Source organism: Oncorhynchus nerka, linkage group LG2 (genome assembly GCF_034236695.1).
Source record: "Oncorhynchus nerka isolate Pitt River linkage group LG2, Oner_Uvic_2.0, whole genome shotgun sequence".
NCBI lineage: Eukaryota > Metazoa > Chordata > Actinopteri > Salmoniformes > Salmonidae > Oncorhynchus > Oncorhynchus nerka.
The window spans coordinates 37,559,344-37,579,402 of NC_088397.1; the positions used below are offsets into that span (position 1 = coordinate 37,559,344).

At 41.4% G+C, this 20,059-nt stretch overlaps 1 protein-coding gene across 3 annotated transcripts in view; it reads left to right on the plus strand.

The window, feature by feature from the left end:
• Positions 1-20,059, plus strand: part of LOC115134976 (protein MTSS 2-like) — a 117,131-nt gene that overhangs the window by 50,951 nt on the left and 46,121 nt on the right. For all 3 annotated transcript variants that reach the window (XM_029669117.2, XM_029669152.2, XM_029669142.2), the window contains exon 4: positions 5,153-5,237. In XM_029669117.2, the coding sequence (XP_029524977.1) occupies positions 5,153-5,237 (85 nt within the window). The remainder of the gene's footprint in view (positions 1-5,152; positions 5,238-20,059) is intronic.

Here is a 20,059-nt window from a genome sequence, read left to right on the forward strand (position 1 = left end):
TCATCTCAGATTTTCAAAATATGCTTTTCAACCATAGCTACACAAGCATTTGTGTAAGAGTATTGATAGCTAGCATAGCATTAAGCCTAGCATTCAGCAGGCAACATTTTCACAAAAACAAGAAAAGCATTCAAATAAAATCATTTACCTTTGAAGAACTTTGGATGTTTTCAATGAGGAGACTCAGTTAGATAGCAAATGTTCAGTTTTTCCAAAAATATTATTTGTGTAGGAGAAATCGCTCTGTTTTGTTCATCACGTTTGGCTAAGAAAACCCCCCGAAAATTCAGTCATTACAACGCTGAACTTTTTTCCAAATTAACTCCATAATATCGACAGAAACATGGCAAACGTTGTTTAGAATCAATCCTCAAGGTGTTTTTCAACATATCTATTCGATGATAAATCATTCCTGGCAGTTTGGTTTCTCCTCTGAACCAAATGGAAAAATGCACGCAGCTGGAGATTACGCAATAATTTCGACGGAGGACACCATGCGGGCACCTGGTAAATGTAGTCTCTTATGGTCAATCTTCCAATGATATGCCTACAAATACGTCACAATGCTGCAGACACCTTGGGGAAACGACAGAAAGTGTAGGCTCATTCCTTGCGCATTCACAGCCATATAAGGAGACATTGGAACACAGCGCATTCAAAATCTGGGGTACTTCCTGTATGAAATTTCATCTTGGTTTCGCCTGTAGCATTAGTTCTGTGGGAACGTCAGAGGGTTTTCTTTCCAAAGCTGTCAATTATATGCACAGTCGAGCATCTTTTCGTGACAAAATATCTTGTTTAAAACGGGAAAGTTTTTTTATCCAAAAATTAAAAGAGCGCCCCCTAATGCATAACTGGTTAAGTTGAATTCACTGATGTGTGTGCATCAGGCTGCAATTTCATAAAGTAGATGACTCAACTGTTGACTCATTATGTGTGTCCTATTCCTTGTTTGACACGTGTGCTTGCCTATTAGCCATGTGCTATGACAGACTTGTGATTATTGCCCTTGCTAGTTTCATTGTATTGACATTCCCAGACTTTAAATAGTTGTTTGTTTTTGTTAAAAACATTGAGTCATTGAAACTGAAACCGTGCCATCCCTATTGGGTGGAGGCAGCAATGAACCAGGCCAGCCGTAAATGACCTGATAGCAATATATTTTGGACTACCAAGAAAATGTATTGGTGAATTATATTAATCATGCATTGAACAGCATCCATCTATTCTGCCAACAATGCCTTACTATACATCATGGAATGTTGAGTCAAATAGAACCTATTTTTAAAACTTCTTATGAAGTTGGTTTTGAAGCACAAACAGGGATTTTGATATTTTTGACTGATATTATGTTTCTGTTTCTTTCATATCTGCAAAGTAGTTAAAATGCTGTCCGTTCCCCTTTTAAAAGCTAATTCCAAATGTTTTGCATGTCAGCAATCAAGTTTTCAAAATGTATAGCTTTCAAAGTTCTATTTCTATGGACACAGTCCTGCCCAGGGGGTAGGGTGGAGGGAGGAATATCACCACTCGGGATTGTGGAGAATCGCTGTCCTCTTGCCTTGTCCCTCATCTCACTCACTCACACACACTGTTTTCCTCTATCACAGAAAGGGGTATTATCTTCTCTTCCAGCTTGGTGAGCTGGGCCGTCTCATAGGAAGTGCTCTGTATTCAGTGACATGATGCTACAATGGCCTATTTGTTAGAGGCACAGGGCAAGGGCTCTGGGGTTTAGGGCTGGGCTGGATAAGCCACACTGGGTCCTGTGTGATTTCTCTCGCTCTATACATCACAACAGCCCCCTGCAGGAATGGATCTGGTGTTGTGAAATGTTTGATATGCCATTTTACCCAATGTATTTTAAGTGCTGCAGTGGCCCGCTTCCAGACTTATCTAGCCTGCAACAGTTGGGTTAGCAGGACCACATTTTATTTGCAGGATCCATTTGTCTGATTTCTTCAATGGATATCTTAGATAATGATGTCCAGAAAGTCTAAGCTTGATATGACAAGCAATTGAAGTGAAAGTCTGTCACTCACTCAAGCCTTTTCTTTTTCTTTTATGTAGCTGTCAAAAAAACATATGGTTGATGGAGCTAATAGCTGGAGTCTATAACCTCCTAATGAGTAGTCTAGAGGGGGACCTGATGCTGCTGCAATGAAAACTGACAACAGGGTTGCTTGCTTTCATCATTAAACTGGACTCATCCTAATGATGCAAGGAAGACATACTAGGTCATAATTTGATGTTCATTTTGCAGTGTGACCATCTACAGTGCCTTGCGAAAGTTTTCGGCCCCCTTGAACTTTGCGACCTTTTGCCACATTTCAGGCTTCAAACATAAAGATATAAAACTGTATTTTTTTGTGAAGAATCAACAACAAGTGGGACACAATCATGAAGTGGAACGACATTTATTGGATATTTCAAACTTTTTTAACAAATCAAAAACTGAAAAATTGGGCGTGCAAAATTATTCAGCCCCCTTAAGTTAATACTTTGTAGCGCCACCTTTTGCTGCGATTACAGCTGTAAGTCGCTTGGTATGTCTCTATCAGTTTTGCACATCGAGAGACTGAATTTTTTCCCCATTCCTCCTTGCAAAACAGCTCGAGCTCAGTGAGGTTGGATGGAGAGCATTTGTGAACAGCAGTTTTCAGTTCTTTCCACAGATTCTCGATTGGATTCAGGTCTGGACTTTGACTTGGCCATTCTAACACCTGGATATGTTTATTTTTGAACTATTCCATTGTAGATTTTGCTTTATGTTTTGGATCATTGTCTTGTTGGAAGACAAATCTCCGTCCCAGTCTCAGGTCTTTTGCAGACTCCATCAGGTTTTCTTCCAGAATGGTCCTTTATTTGGCTCCATCCATCTTCCCATCAATTTTAACCATCTTCCCTGTCCCTGCTGAAGAAAAGCAGGCCCAAACCATGATGCTGCCACCACCATGTTTGACAGTGGGGATGGTGTGTTCAGGGTGATGAGCTGTGTTGCTTTTACGCCAAACATAACGTTTTGCATTGTTGCCAAAAAGTTCAATTTTGGTTTCATCTGACCAGAGCACCTTCTTTCACATGTTTGGTGTGTCTCCCAGGTGGCTTGTGGCAAACTTTAAACAACACTTTTTATGGATATCTTTAAGAAATGGCTTTCTTCTTGCCACTCTTCCATAAAGGCCAGATTTGTGCAATATACGACTGATTGTTGTCCTATGGACAGTCTCCCACCTCAGCTGTAGATCTCTGCAGTTCATCCAGAGTGATCATGGGCCTCTTGGCTGCATCTCTGATCAGTCTTCTCCTTGTATGAGCTGAAAGTTTAGAGGGACGGCCAGGTCTTGGTAGATTTGCAGAGGTCTGATACTCCTTCCATTTCAATATTATCGCTTGCACAGTGCTCCTTGGGATGTTTAAAGCTTGGGAAATCTTTTTGTATCCAAATCCGGCTTTAAACTTCTTCACAACAGTATCTCGGACCTGCCTGGTGTGTTCCTTGTTCTTCATGATGCTCTCTGCGCTTTTAACGGACATCTGAGACTATCACAGTGCAGGTGCATTTATACGGAGACTTGATTACACACAGGTGGATTGTATTTATCATCATTAGTCATTTAGGTCAACATTGGATCATTCAGAGATCCTCACTGAACTGCTGGAGAGAGTTTGCTGCACTGAAAGTAAAGGGGTTGAATAATTTTGCACGCCCAATTTTTCAGTTTTTGATTTGTTAAAAAAGTTTGAAATATCCAATAAATGTTGTTCCACTTCATGATTGTGTCCCACTTGTTGTTGATTCTTCACAAAAAAATACAGTTTTATATCTTTATGTTTGAAGCCTGAAATGTGGCAAAAGGTCGCAAAGTTCAAGGGGGCCGAATACTTTCGCAAGGCACTGTATATCTTAGCAGTGGTTTAAGGAAATATATTTTTGTTTGTCCCATAGGGCAGAATATACACTGAACAAAAATATAAAAGGTAACATGTAAAGTGTCGGTCCCATGTTTAATGAGCTGAAATAGAAGATCCTAGAAATGTTCCATAAGCACTAAAAGCTTATTTTTCTCAAATGTTGTGCACAATTTAGTTTTTCCCTGTTTAGTGAGCATTTCTCCTTTGCCAGGACTATCCATTCACCTGATGGGTGTGGAATATCAAGAAGCTGATTTAATTGGCATGATTATTACACAGGTGCACCTTGTGCTGGGGACACTGTAAGGCCACTCTAAAATGTGTAGTTTTGTCACACAACACAATGCCACAGATGTCTCAAATTTTGAGGTAGTGTGCAATTGGCAGAGCTGTTGCCAGAGAATTGAATGTTAATTTCTCTGCCACGGTCATTTTAGAGAATTTGGCAGTACGTCCAATCGGCCTAATAATTGTAGACTATATTGAACCCCACCAGCCCAGGATCTCCATATCCAGCTTCTTCACCTGCAGGATTGTGTCATGCGCAAAGTAGATGGCCTTACCGACTTGCCAAAACTACAGTTTGTTAACAAGAAATGTGTGTGGTGGTTGAAAAACGAGTTTATTGACTCCAACCTACGTGTATGTAAACTTACGACTTCAACTGTGTGTGTATATTTAGACACATTTTCAAGTAAAATTGTAGCTCTTTAGAGCCCTGACATTAACAAAGTATTTTTATACTCCTGCTACCATTCACTTTTCAGCTCTGTTTACAGTTAGATCCTACTACCAGTCACTTATAAACCCACCTAAATGTATAAACCCACCTCAACCATTCTGGTACCCCTTCACATTGAATAAGGTACAGGCATTGACCTGTATATACTTTCATTCTCGTGTTTCGAAATCGCGTCGTAGTTCCTGTGTGGTTTTTATGTTTTATTATCACAGTATCTTTTATTTTGATTATCATCATTGCTGCCTTGTTGGGAAAGATCTCTCACTGTACAGTTTTACACCTGTTGTATCCTGTGCACGCTGCAAATAAACGTTTGAAGCTTTTGTAAGACCATGATGGCATAGAAAAAGCTGTGGATTCTTCTTAAATGGGTTTATGTCATTTGAGTCCATGCTTAGCTTTCCTTGCTTCAACACACTTGTGATATGGCATTGTTGTTGTCAAGGTTTGTTAATAATTGATAGGTTTGTTGTCTTTTGTTCCATTGTTTTCCAGGGGCGACAAAAGAGATTGGCTCAGCCTTGACGAGAATGTGCATGAGGCACAGAAGCATAGAGTCCAAACTGAAGCTCTTCACCACGTAAGTGATGGAACTGTGAATCATGGTTTCTGGAAGACATTGATTGGGTATTACAACAGTCTTGTGGCAAAGCAAACCACCTCCAATGTCATTGTTTCCTATTTGTTTGAGATCTTTCATATTCGGTTAGTGCGTAATACTGCCATCTTTAACATTTCAGACCAAATCAAATTTTATTTGTCACATGCTTCGTAGACAAACAGCTGCAGACTAACAGTGAAATACTTATTTAAGTGTCACAGAATTTGTCACATGATCTCAGTATAAACAGTTGAAGTCGGGAAGTTTGCATACACTTAGGTTGGAGTCATTAACTCGTTTTTCAACCACTTCACAAATGTCTTGTTAACAAACTATAGTTTTGGCAAATCGATTTAGTGCATGACACAAGTCATTTTTACAAAAATTGTTTACAGACAATTTCACTTATTCACTGTATCACAATTCCAGTGGGTCAGAAGTGTACATTCACAAAGTTGACTGACTTTAAACAGCTTGGAAAATTCCAGAAAATGATGTCATGGCTTTAGAAGCTTCTGATAGGCTCATTGACATCATTTGAGTGAATTGGAGGTGTACCTGTGGATATATTTTGAGGCCTACCTTCAAATTCAGTGCCTCTTTGCTTGACATCATGGGAAAATCAAAGCAAATCAGCCAAGACCTCAGAAAAAAAATTGTAGACCACAAGTCTGGTTCATCCTTTGGAGCAATTTCCAAGTGCCTGAAGGTACCATGTTCATCTGTACAAACAATAGTACGCAAGTATAAACACCATGGGACCACGCAGCTGTCATACCGCTCAGGAAGGAGACGCTTTCGGTCTCCTAGAGATGAACGTGCTTTGGTGCGAAAAGGTCAAATCAATCCCAGAACAGCAAAGGACCTTGTGAAGATGCTGGAGGAAACGGGTACAAAAGTATCTATATCCACAGTAAAACAAGTCCTATATCGACATAACCTGAAATGCCGCTTAGCAAGGAAGACGCCACTGCTCCAAAACCGCCATAAAAAAGCCAGACCACGGTTTGCAACTGCACATGGGGACAAAGATATTACTTTTTGGAGAAATGTCCTCTGGTCTGATTAAACAAAAATAGAACTATTTGGCCATAATGACCATTGTTATGTTTGGTAGTCTTGCAAGCTGAAGAACACCATCCCAACTGTGACGCACGGTGGTGGCATCATGTTGTGGGGTGCTTTGCTGCAGGAGGGACTGGTGCACTTCACAAAATAGATGGCGTCATGAGGAAGGAAGATTATGTTGAAGCAACATCTCAAGATGTCAGTCAGGAAATTAAAGCTTGGTTGCAAATGGGTCTTCCAAATGGACAATGACCCCAAGCATACTTCCAAAGTTGTGGCAAATGGCTTAAGGACAACAAAGTCAAGGTATTGGGAGTGGCCATCACAAAGCCCTGACCTCAATCCCATAGAAAATATGTTTGTGCAGAACTGAAAAATTGTGTGCGAGCAAGGAAGCCTACACAGCTGACTCATTACACCAGCTCTGTCAGGAGGAATGGGCCATAATTCCCCCAACTTATTGTGGGAAGCTTGTGGAAGGCTACCTGAAACGTTTGACCTAAGTTAAACAATTTAAAGGCAATGCTACCAAATACTAATTGAGTGTATGTAAACTTTTGACCCACTGGGAATGTGATGAAAGAAATAAAAGCTGAAATAAATCATTCTCTCTACTATTATTTTGACATATCACATTCTTAAAATTAAGTGGTGATCCTAACTGACCTAAAACAGGGAATTTTTACTTGGATTAAATGTCGGGAATTGTGAAAGTGAGTTTAAATGTATTTGGCTAAGGTGTATGTAAAATTCCAACTTCAACTGTATACACCTGTTCTGAAATACCCCAGAATCTGCAACACCACTAAGCAAGGGGCACCACCAAGCAAGCGGCACCATGAAGACCAAGGAGCTCTCCAGACTGGTCTGGGACAAGGTTGTGGAGAAGTACAGGTCAGGGTTGGGTTATGAAAAAATACCAGAATCTTTGAACATCCCACTGAGCAGCATTATATCCATTAATTAAAAATGAAATAATATGGCAACACAACAAATGTGTCAAGAGGGCCGCCCACCAAAACTCACAGACCAGGCAAGGAGGGCATTAATCAGAGATGCAACAAAGAGACCAAAGATAACCCTGAAGGAGCTGCAATGCTCCACATGTGGGAGACTACCCAACCGTATGGAAAAAGGTATTCTGGTCAGATGAGACAAATGTATATTTTTGGCCATCGAGGAAAACGTTATGTCTGGAGCAAACCCAACACCTCATCACCCTGAGAACACCTTTCATCGGCAGAGACTGGGAAACTGGTCGGAATGGTGGATGGCTAAATACAGGAAAATTCTTGAGGGAAGCCTGTTTCATTCTTCGAGATTTGAGACTGGGACGGAGGTTTACTTTCCAGCAGGACAGTGACCCTAAGCATACTGCTAAAGCAACACTCGGGTGGTTTAGGGGAAACATTTAAATGTCTTGGAATGGCCTCGTCAAATCCCAGACATCAATCAAATTGAGAATCTGTGGTATGACTTAAAAATGGCTGTACACCAGTTTAACCCATCCGACTCGCTGGAGCAGTTTTGCCTTGAAGAATGGGCAAAAATCCCAGTTGCAAGATGTGCCAAGCTTATAGAGACACCCCAAGAGACATGCAGCTGTAATTGCTGCGAAAGGTGACTCTACAAAGTATTGACTTTGGGGGGGGGAATAGTTATGCACGCTCAAGTTTTGTCTTGTTTCTTGTTTGTTTCACAATAAAAAACATTTTTGCATCTTCAAAGTGGTAGGCATGTTGTGTAAATCAAATTATACAACCCCCCCCCCCCCCCCCCCAAAAACAATCTATTTTAATTTAAGGTTGTAAGGCAACAAAATAGGAAAAATTTAGAATATTTTTGCAAACCACTGTAGAAATAACATTACTTTATACAGTGCGTTCAGGAAGTATACAGAACCCTTACATTTTCCCACATTTTTACATTACAGCCTTATTTTCAACTGGATTCAATATTTTGTTTTCCTCATCAGTCTACACACAATACCCCATAATGACAAAGCAAAAACTGTTTTTTAGACATTTTGGCAAATGTATTAAAAATAGAAAACTGAAATATCACACTTATATGCAGTAATGAAGCCTGTGACTGATGTTCAGTAGTGAAATGTTTAGACACACCTACCCATCCAGGGTTTTTATTTTATTTTTTACTGTTTTCTACATTGTCGAATAATAGTGAAGACATCAACTATGGAATAATTTAGTATCCAAAAAAGTGTTAAACAAATCAAAATATATTTGAGATTCTTCAAAGTAGCCAACCTTTGCCTTGATGACAGCTTTGTACACTGTTGGCATTCTCTCAACCAGCTTCATGAGATAGTCACCTGCAATGCTTTTCAATTAACAGGTGCGCCTTGTTAAAAGTTCATCTGCGGAATTTCTTTCCTTCTTAATGCATTTGAGCCAATCAGTTGTGTTGTGACAAGGTAGGGGTGGTACACAATATAGCCCTATTTGGTTAAAGTCCATATTATGGCAAGAACAGCTCAAATAAGCAAAGAGAAACGACAGGCCATCATTTCTTTAAGACATGAAGGTCAGTCAGTCCGGAAAATGTCAAGAACTTTGAATGTTTCTCAAAGTGCAGTCGCATAAGCCATCCAGCGCTATGATGAAACTGGTTCTCTTGAGGACCGCCACATGCAAGGAAGACCCAGAGTTACCTCTGCTGCAGAGGATACGTTCATTAGTTAACTGCACCTCAGATTGCAGCCCAAATAAATGCTTCACAAAGTTCAAGTAACAGACACATCAACATCAACTGTTCAGAGGAGAATGCGTGATTCAGGCCTTCATGGTCGATTTGCTGCAAAGAAAGCACTACACAACTTATTATTATACACCAATAATAAGAAGAGACTTGCTTGGGCCAAGAAACACAAGCAATGGACATTAGACAGGTGGAAATCTGCCCTTTTGGTCTGATTAGTCCAAATTTGAGGCTCCAACTGTAGTGTCTTTGTGAGACGCAGTGTATGACAACGGATGATCTCTGCATGTGTGGTTCCCACCATGAAGCATGGAGGAGGTGGTGTGATGGTCTGGGGCTGCTTTGCTGGTGACACAAAAAAAAAATGTTTGAATTCAAGGCATAATTAACCAGCATGGCTACCACAGCATTCTGCAGCGATATGCCATCCGATCTGGTTTGGGCTTAGTCCCACTATCATTTGTTTTTCAACAGGACAATGACCCAAAACACACTTCCAGGCTGTGTAAGGGCTATTTGACCAAGGAGAGTGATGGAGTGCTACATCAGATGACCTGGCCTTCACAATCACCCAACCTCAAGCCAATTGAGGTGGTTTGGGATGAGTTGAACTGCAGAGAGAAGGAAAAGCAGCCAACAAGTGCTCAGCATGTGCGCAAACTCCTTCAAGACAGTTGGAAAAGCATTCCAGGTGGAGCTGGTTGAGAGAATGCCAAGAGTTTCAAAGACGTCAAGGCAAAGGATAGCTACTTTGTAGAAAAACAAAACAAAAACTGTATATTTTTTAAAGACTTTTTTGCTTACTACATGATTCCATATGTGTTATTTCATAGTTTTGATGTATTCACTATTATTCTATTAAATGTAGAAAATAGTAAAAATAAAGAAAAACCCTTGAATGAGGTGTGTCCAGACTTTTGACTGGTACTGTAAGTATTCAGACCCTTTATTCACAAAGATCTTTTGGCAGTGATTATATCCTCGAGTCTTCTTGGGTTGACGCTGCAATTTTGGCACATGAGTTTCTCCCATTGTTCTCTGCAGATCCTCTCAAGCGCTGTCAGGTTGGAGGTGGAGTGCTGCTGCGCAGCTATTTTCAGGTCCCTCCAGAGATGTTAGATCGGCTTCAAGTCCGGGCTCTGGCTGGGCCACTCATGGACATTCAGAGACTTGTCCCGAAGCCACTCCTGCGTTGTCTTGGCTGTGTGCTTATGGTCATTGTCATGTTGGAAGGTGAACTTTTGCCCCAGTCTGAGGATCTCTTTGTGCTTTGTGCCATTCATCTTTGCCTTCATCCTGACTTGTCTCCCAGTCCCTATCCCTGAAAAAAATCCCCACTGTATGATGCTGCCACCATCATGCTTCACAATAGGGATGGTGCCAAGTTTCCTCCAGACGTGACACTATGCATTCAGGCCAAAGAGCTCCATCTTGGTTTCATCAGACCAGAGAATCTTGTTTTTCATGGTCTGAGGTCTTTAGGTGCCTTTTGGAGAACTCCAAGTGGGCTGCCATGTGCCTTTTTTTACTGAGGAGTGACTTCTGTCTGGCCACCATAAAGGCCTGATTTGGTGTAGTTCTGCAGAGATGGTTGCCCTTCTGGAAGGTTCTCCCATCTCCACAGAGGAACTCTAGAGCTCTGTCTGAGTGACCATCACGTTCTTTGTCACCTCCCTGACCAAGGCCCTTCTCCCCCGATTGCTCAGTTTGGCTGGGTGGCCAAACAGAGTGTTGGTGGTTCCAAACTTCTTCCATTTAAGAATGATGGAGGCCACTGTTCTTTGAGACCTTCAATGCTGCTGAAATGTTTTGGTACCCTTTCCCAAATTTGTGCCTCAACACAATCCTGTCTTGGAGCGCTATGGACTATTTATTTGACCTCATGGCTTGGTGTTTGCTCTGACATGCACTGTCAACTGTGGGGCCTTATATAGACAGGTGTCTGCTTTTCCAAATCATGTCCAATCAAATGAATTTAGCACAGGTGGATTCCAATCAAATTGTAGAAACATCAAGGATGATCAGTGTGAACAGGATACACCTGAGCTCAATTTTGAGTCTCATAGCAAATTGTCTTAATACTATGTAAATAAGGTATTTCAATACATTTGAAAAAATGTCAACTTTTTTCACTTTGTCATTATGGGGTAATGTGTGTACATTGAGGGCTTTTTATTTAGTCCATTTTAGGATAATGCTGTAAAGTAACAAATTGTTGACAATGTCAAGAGGTCTAAATTCTTTCCGAATACACTGTACAGGGAGTACCAGTACCGAGTCGATGTGCAGGGGTATGCGGTAATTGAGGTAGCTACATTATATATGTACAGAAGTCTGTGGACACCCCTTCAAATTTGTGGATTTGGCTATTTCAGCTATACCTGTTACTTGTAGGTGTATAAAATCAAGCACACTGCCATGCAATCGCCATAGACAAACATTGGCAGTGGAATGGCCTTATGAAGAGCTCAGTGACTTTCAATGTGACACCATCATAGTATACCACATTTCCAACAAGTCAGTTTGTTAACTTTAAGTGCGGTTAATGTGAAGTGGAAACATCTAGGAGCAACAACGGCTCAGCCATGACATTGTAGGCAACACAAGCTCACAGAATGGGACTACGAGTGTGGAAGAGCGTAGCGTGTAAAAATGGTCTGTCCTCGGTTGCAACACTCACTACAGAGTTACCAAACTGCTTCTGGAAGCAACGTCAGCACAATAACTGTTTGTCGGTAGCTTCATGATAGGGGTTTCCGTGGCTGAGCAGCCCTACACAGCCTATGAACGCCATGTGCAAAGCTTGCCGCCATTGGACTCTGGAACAGTTGAAACACGTTCTCTAGAGTGATGAATCACGCTTCACCATCTGGCTGTCCAACGGACAATCTGGTATGGCAGATGCCAGGATGATGCTACGTGTCTGAATGCTTAGTGCCAAATGTAAAGTTTGGTGGAGGAGGAATTAATGATCTGGGGTTGTTTTTGATTTGATTAGATTTTATCATGGTTGGGGTTAGGCCCACTAGTACAGCATACAATGCCATTCTAGACGTTTCTGTGCTTCCAACTTTGTGGCAACAGTTAGGGGAAGGCCCTTCCTGTTTCAGCTTGACAATGCCCCTGTGCACAAAGTTCAGTCCATACAGAAATTATTTGTCTAGATTAGTGTGGAAGAACTTGACTGGCCTGCACAGAGCCCTGACCTCAACCCCATCGAACACCTTTGGGATGAATTGGAATTGCGACCGAGAGCCAGGTCTAATCGCCCAACTAATGCTCTTGTGGCTTAATGGAAGAAAATACCTTCCAACATCTAGTGGAACGCCTTCCCAGAAGAGTGCAGGCTGTTATATCAGCAAAGGGGGGACCAACTCCATATTAATGCCTATGGTTTTGGAATGAGATGTTCATCGAGCTGGTGTCCACTGACTTCTGATTATGTAGTGTATGTAGGTAAGGGTAAAGTGACTAGCAGCAGCGTTTATGGCAAGTGAGAAAGTGTGGCGTCAGTATGTGTGAGTGTGTGCGTGTGGTGGGGTTATTGTAAGTGTGTGGGTATGGTCCAGTGTGCGTGCAAAGTTATTGCAAGAGTTTGTGCAAAAAAGTGTCAATAAGGGTAGTGCGTGTAGCCATTTGATTATCTATTTAACAGTTTTATTTAGTAGTCTTATGGCTTGGGGGTAGAGGATGTTCAGGGTCCTGTTGGTGCATTGGTACCGCTTGCTGTGCTGTAGCAGAGAGAACAGTCTGCGACTTGGTTGGCTGGAGTCTTTGACAATTTTGGGGGGGGGGCGTTTCTCTGACACCACCTGGTATCGAGGTCCCGGATGGCAGGGAGCTTAGCCCCAGTGATGTACTAGACCGTACTCACCACACTCTGTATCGTCTTGCGTTCGGATGCCAAGCAGTTGCCATATCAAGCAGTGATTCAGCCAGTCAAGATGCTCTCGGTGGGGCAGCTGTAGATCTTTTTGAGGTCCCATGCTAAATCTTTTCAGCCTCCTGAGGGGGAATAGGCGTTGTTGTTCCCTCTTCATGACTGTGTTGGTGTGTTTAGACTATGATAGATTTTTTGTGATGTGGACACCGAGGAACTTGAGGCTCTCGACCAGCTCCACTGTTTCCTGTAGTCCAAAATCACCTCCACACTGCCAGGTCTCTCATTGTCGTCGGGGATCAGGCCATGACCATTGTGTCATCGGCAAACTTAATGACCACCTGGGCCGGCCCGTCAAGAAGTCCAGGATCCAGTTGCAGAGTGAGGTGTTCAATCCCAGGAACCTTAGCTTAGTGATGAGCTTCTGAGCACTGTTGAATTCTGAGCTGTAGGCAATGAACAGCATTCTCACATTCCCTTTTGTCCAAGTGGGAAAGGGAAGTCTGGAGTGCAATAGAGATTGCATGATCTGTTGGGGTTGTATGTGATTTGGAGTGGGTCCAGGATGATGGTGTTGATGTGAGCCATGACCAGCCTTTCAAAGCTTTTCATGGCTACAGATGTGAGTGCTACAGGGTGTTAGTCATTTAGACAGGTAACCTTGGGGTTCTTGGGCACAGAGACTATGGTGGTCTAATTGAAACATATATATTGGTAATACAGACTGGGTCAGGGAGAAGTTGAACATGTCAGTGAAGACACTCGCCAGCACATGCTCTGAGTTCACATCGTGATAATCCATCTGGCCTTGTGAATGTTTACCTGTTAAGGGCTTTCTCACCTCATCTACGGACAGGGTGATCACACCGTCATCCGGAACAGCTGGTTTTCTCACTCATGGTTCAGTGTTGCCTGGCTTGATGCAAGCATAGAAGGCATTTAGCTGGTCTGGTAGGCTCGTATCATTGGGCAGCTCGTGGCTGGTTTTCCCTTTGCCATAACTATCCGTGATAGTTTGCAAGCTTTGCCATAACCAACAAGCGTCAGTGCCATTGTTGTAGAATTCGACCTTAGTCCTGTATTACATGAAGGTGACAAACCATTCTCTGATAATGTTATATCACAGAATAATACTGTATATTTTTAGAATAACTTTTGGCAGCGATTACAGCTGTGAGTCTTTCTGGGTATGTCTCTAAGAGCTCTCCACACCTGGATTGTGCAACATTTACCCATTTTTATTATTTAAACATTTCTTCAAGCTCTGTCAAATTGGTTGTTGATCATTGCTCGATAACCATGTTCAGATCTTGCCATAGACAAGTAGATGCCAAGTAGATTTGTCAAAACTGTCCACTCAGGAACATTCACAATCTTATTTGTAAGCAATTATAGTGTAGATTTGTCCTTGTGTTTTACGTTATTGTCCTGCTGAAAGGTAATTTCATCTCCCAGTGTCTAGTGGAAAGCAGACTGAACCAGGTATTTCTTGTAGGATATTACCTGTGCTTAGCTCTATTGCGTTTCTTTTTTTATCCTGAAAAACTTCCCAGTCCTTAATGATTACAAGCATACCCATAACATGATTCAGCTACAACTATGCTTGAAAATATGGAGAGTGGTAATATATTGGATTTGCCCCAAACATAATACTCTGTATCTCAGTGCTTTGTTGAAAATAGGATGCATGTTTTGGAAGAGGGCTTCCTTTTCACTCTGTAAATTAGGTTAGTGTTGTGGAATTACAACAATGTTGTTAATCCATACTCAGTTTTGTGCTGTCACAAGCATTACACTGTTAACTGTTTTAAAGTCACCATTGGCCTTCATGGTGAAATCCCTGAGTGTTTTTTGTATTTATTTACTATTCCCATTTAGCTGCTGCCAAGGCAGCGACTACTCTTCCTGGGGTCCAGCACATTAAGGCAGTTCTATACAATAACAAATCTTGCATTACTTTTCATAACACTGTTCACAATACACCCTCGAGACCACTACACTACTATCACATATCTACATTACAAAATCCATGTGTAGAGTGCGTGTGCCTGTGTGTCGCCACAATCCCGCTGTTCCATAAGGTGTCTTTTTTTATTTGTTGTACTGATTCTACTGCTTGCATCAGATACCTGGTGTGGAATAGAGTTCCATGTAGTCATGGCTCTATGTAGTAATATGCACCTCCCATAGTTTGTTCTGGACTTGGGGAAGAGACCTCTGGTGGCATGTCTTGTGGGGTATTCATGGGTGTTTGAGCTTTGTGCTAGTAGTTTAAACAGCCAGTTCGGTGCGTTCAGCATGTCAATACGTCTTACAAAAACAAGTAATGATGAAGTCAATCTCTTCTCCACTTTGAGCCATGAGAAATTAAAATGCATATCATTGTTAGATCTCTGTGTACATTTAAGGGCCAGCTGTGCTGCCCTGACCTAAGTCCCTCTTTGTGGCACATGATCACACGACTGGACAGAAGTCCAGGTGCGACAAAATTAGGGCCTCTAGGACCTGCCGTGTTGATAGTGTTGTTAAAAAAGCAGAGTAGCACTTTATTATGGACAGACTTCTTCCTATCTTAGCTAGTGTTGCATCAACATGTTTTGACCATGACAGTTTACGATCCAGGGTAACTCCAAGCAGTTTAGTCACCTCAACTTGCCATGTCCACATTATTCATTACAAGAGTTGGTTGAGGTTTAGGGTTTAGTGAATGGTTTGTCCCAAATACGATGCTTTTAATTTAAATATTTAGGACTAACTAATTTCTTGCCTTCCATTCTGAAACTGACTGCAGTTCTTTAAGTGTTGCAGTAATTTCACTCGCTGTAGTAGCTGACTTATAAAGTGTTGGGTCATCCACATACATACACACGGCCTTTTATTCAAAGGCATGTCGTTACTAAAGATTGAAAAAAGTAAGGGGCCTAGAAAGCTGCTCTGGGGAATTCCTGATTTTTACCTGGATTATGTTTGAGAGGCTTCCATTAAAGAACCCCCTTTGTGTTCTGTTAGACCGGCAACTCCTTATCCACAATATAGCAGGGGGTGTAAAGCCATAACATATGTTTTTCCAGGAGCAGACTTTGGTCGATAATGTCAAAAGCCACACTGAAGTTTAAGAGATCCCACAATCTTTTTATCATCAATTTATAATTTCTGTAAGGGCCGTCCGTCCATGTTGATTGTCCTTCCCTATAAGCGTGCTGAAAGTCTGTCAGTTTGTTTACTTTGGTTGGCTATTTATGCCAGTAAAGGGGACTTTACTATTATTGGGTAGCGGAAGGACTTTTGCTTCCTCCAGGCCTGAGGGCACCCACTTTCTTGTAGGCTTAGATGGAAGATATGGCAAATAGGAGTGGCAATATTGTCTGCTGTTATCCTCAGTAATTTTCCATCCAAGTTGTCAGACCCTGGTGACTTGTCATTGTTGATATACAACAATAATTGTGACCCGATTTTAGGAAACTAGGCTTAAGTCATAACTTCACAGGAGAGCCGTTTGAGCATAAAACATTTTTTTTTTTTATCAAAATGCGTTTTCTTTTGTTGGCTGAAATGCCTTCTCGACCATGTGAAGTTTCATGTGCCTTATTAACAAACTTGTATGCCATCTGTAAATACGAATAAAATTGTTAAATTACAAGTCTTGTTGGTTAAGCAACAGAAAAAGGGAGCAACCTTCCCTATAGCCATGATTGGCTGAGATAATGAGTGGTTTGGACATGCCGAGAGAGGAGTTCGGATGGGTCTAACATGTTGAAGGCTTATGTCTATTTGCCAGGTCAGTCTGTGTTGGTAATCTTGTCGAACACAGCTTTTTTTTAATGCATTGTGTAGTGGAGCTGCGTAAGTGTTGCTCTCCACTTTCTGGAGGAGCAAGTTTTGAAATCAGTGGGTTTAGAGTATGATAGCTAAAGAGATGGAGAAAACACCTGTCTCCGGATTACATCTTCAAACTAAGGGCAACCGTGGTATGGCATTCCTGATATGGAGACGTGTCCATCATACATGATGATAGTCCAGCGTTAGCTAGCTACATTTTCAGATACTACACATTTCTATTTTGACAAAGTGGTTTCATTTCAAGCTAACATGTACTGTTAGCGAGCTAGCTGATGTTATTCTTTTCCCAGAGCCATTCGTTAGCTAACGTTAGGTGACGTGTGTGTGTATGTGATCTTAAATGTTGTTTACCTAGCTAGGTTCATTGTTTACCTAGCTAGCAAGCTATATGCCTTAAGTTGGCTTGTACTGTTAGCTAGCTTTTCTAGTTAGAGCCTAATGTTAGCTAGCTAACATTGAATCTGGTTGGTTAGTTCCCAGCACTGTCATTGTTGGCTCTGTTCGTTGTTTAACTAGCTAATGTTAGCTGGCTGGCTTGTTAGCTAATATTATGTGACCTGTGTACAATACCTGTTGAGTATGGCCGGTGTCCGTAAAAGTCTACAAAAAAGCGTAATGAAATTGTTGCCAACAGAGCTGGGTAGGCTGTTTTCATGCTATCCAGAGGTAAACAAATCATCGGCCAGAGCGTTAAGTGCACTTTGATACCTAAACAAGATGGTTGGGGCTAAAGCTTAGGGTGAGGGTGTGAACGATGCTGAATGGGTGTAGACAAAGAAGAGCTCTCCAGTAGGTACCAAAACATTCAAAAGGCCATTTTCTCAAAAGTGAGGTTACAAGTTTATCGACTTTCAAATAATTACTTTCCCATTGTTCCTCAAAAATGCAGTGTCTGATATACCATTTTGTGTCTCTGAGTCTCTACTTTTATCCAATGTAAAAATTTAAAAAAACACAATTTCACATTTTGCTACATAAGACCAAATCCAGGTGGTGAGTGTCAATTATTTCACCTCTTTCACAATCACTTTTCAGAATTCAAAATTACAATGCTAGTCTTTCATAATTTGGTCAGTTGTACGTGGATGTGTAGTGTCAGCGTTTGTTGCTAGCATGTCATGCCTAAATTTGCTGACCTTTCCAATTTAAATGTGTTAAAAATCTGTGGATTTTATGATGATGAATGAGCAATGATTCAATGAATGATTGAGTTGAGTTTGCCTTTTTGCCCAAAATTTCATTTAAGGTGCTCTAATGCTTTTTACTATCAGTCTGTGTCATTTATCTTTGTTTATGGTTTAGTTTCTTCTTGTTTTTATTCAGTTTCGTCACAGGATTTCTCAATTTTAAGTACGTATGCAAATCGGTTGTGTAGCCAGACTTATTTACTGTTCCTCTCAAAACCATACCACTTTTTAAATTCTACATCAATCCATGGAAATAAGCAGTTTCATTAATGTTAAGTGCAGTGTCTAGTTGCTCCTCATTACATACAACAGACCAGCAAATAATCTTTACATCATCAACATAAGAATCGCTACAAAACCTTTTGCATGACCTCTTATACCTTATATTAGGCCCAGCCTTTGGAACTTTGGTTTTCCTAGATATGGCTATTATATTGTGATCACTGCATACTATGGATTTGGATACTGCTTTACAACAGATTTCTGCAGCATTAGTAAAGATGTGATCAATACATTTCAGTCATGTGCTGTTTGTAAATACCCTGGTCGGTTGACTGATAACCTGAACCAGGTTGCAGGCACTGGTTACATTTTGAAGCTTTTTCTTGAGTGGGCAGCTTGAGGAAAGCAAGTCAATATTAAGGTCACCCCGAAAATATTCCCCTCTGTTGATATCGCATACATTATAATGCATTTCTCACACATTGTACAGATTCTGACTGTTAGCACTTGGTCTATAGCAGCTTCCCAGACAGAATGGGCTTTAGGTGAGGCAGGTGAACCTGTAGCCAAATTACTTCAACACTATTTAACATATCCTCTCTAAGCTTAACAGGAATGTGGCTCTGAATATAGATCGCAACACCGCTTTCTGTAGATGTTATAACCATCTATTGCTACCACTGTATTATCTAAGTGAGTTTTGGAGAGAGCCAGAATATGAATGTCATCTGTTACTAGCAAGTTATTGATTTCATGCATCTTGTTCAATGTGGGCTATTTTTTGCACTTTTCTGCAATGCTTGATTGTTTTTATTGCCTTACTGGGAAGCTTATCAGAAGAAGACATGACAGTGTTATGTTTATATATTTGTTATTTATTTTTGAGTTGATAGTGCAGCGATAGCTGCACACAGTGGACTTTCTACTAGGGCACACCACCTCAGTGCTAACAGTATAAATCTGGTTCATAGGCACATGCTTGTTGTATACAATAGCTGTAGGAATGACAAAGGCATTCAGGGGAGTTAGAGGGACATAAATTAGGTTACTTACATTGTGACTGCCAACGCCCATGGGATAATATACATTTGCTACAGCAGTATGACAATGCAGTGACACAATGGTAGGGATTATCTAAACTGGGCTATCTAATTCAGGAGCCAAGATTATTTTGAAATACTCCGTTATTCCTGTAGAGCATTTTCTGTTTCCAGAAGGTGTCAAAGTTTCCCATAGAAGTTATTCAAAAAGTGCTACAGTAATATTTTAGTCAGGTGTAAAATGCCAGTAGCCTGCTGAATCCTTCACACCTGCGGCCCAACGATGGTACCGGACCTGAAATAATTGGCCACTTTCTGGAATCTTTTCAGAGTTGTTCCGAGCTAGCCCTCTTAATGTTGTTTGACCCCACATGGACTACGACAGCGTCAGCTCCCGGCAGCTGTCACAGAACAGTCGGAAGCATCCCTGTAATGTCTTGTAGTCTTGCTCTAGGATAGCACAGGGTTTTTGCCCCGGGAATCAAGATGTTTCTTACCCTAGAGCTGCTGGTGCAATTGCTGAGGAAGTCCCGCCGTTCTTTCGCCTCCAGGGGTTTCATAAACCCCTTGATGACTGAAGGGCGGTGGGGCCCAATGGACCTGAGACAGCTCTAGTATCCATTGTGGATGAGGAATGTGCCGGAGTCTTAAGACAGCCTCACTGTCCTAATGAGGGGGTGAGCTCTGAAGATCTGAGATCCCGAGGTAGAAGCCACCAGAGATGGAGACAGAATAGAGGACAAAAGTGCAGGTACCCCTGGATCCGATCTCAAATCGAAAGCCCCCAGGGAAGAAGGCTCCGGAACCTCTGGATCCAGTGCGGTGAAGCTGTTTCTCATCTGTGTC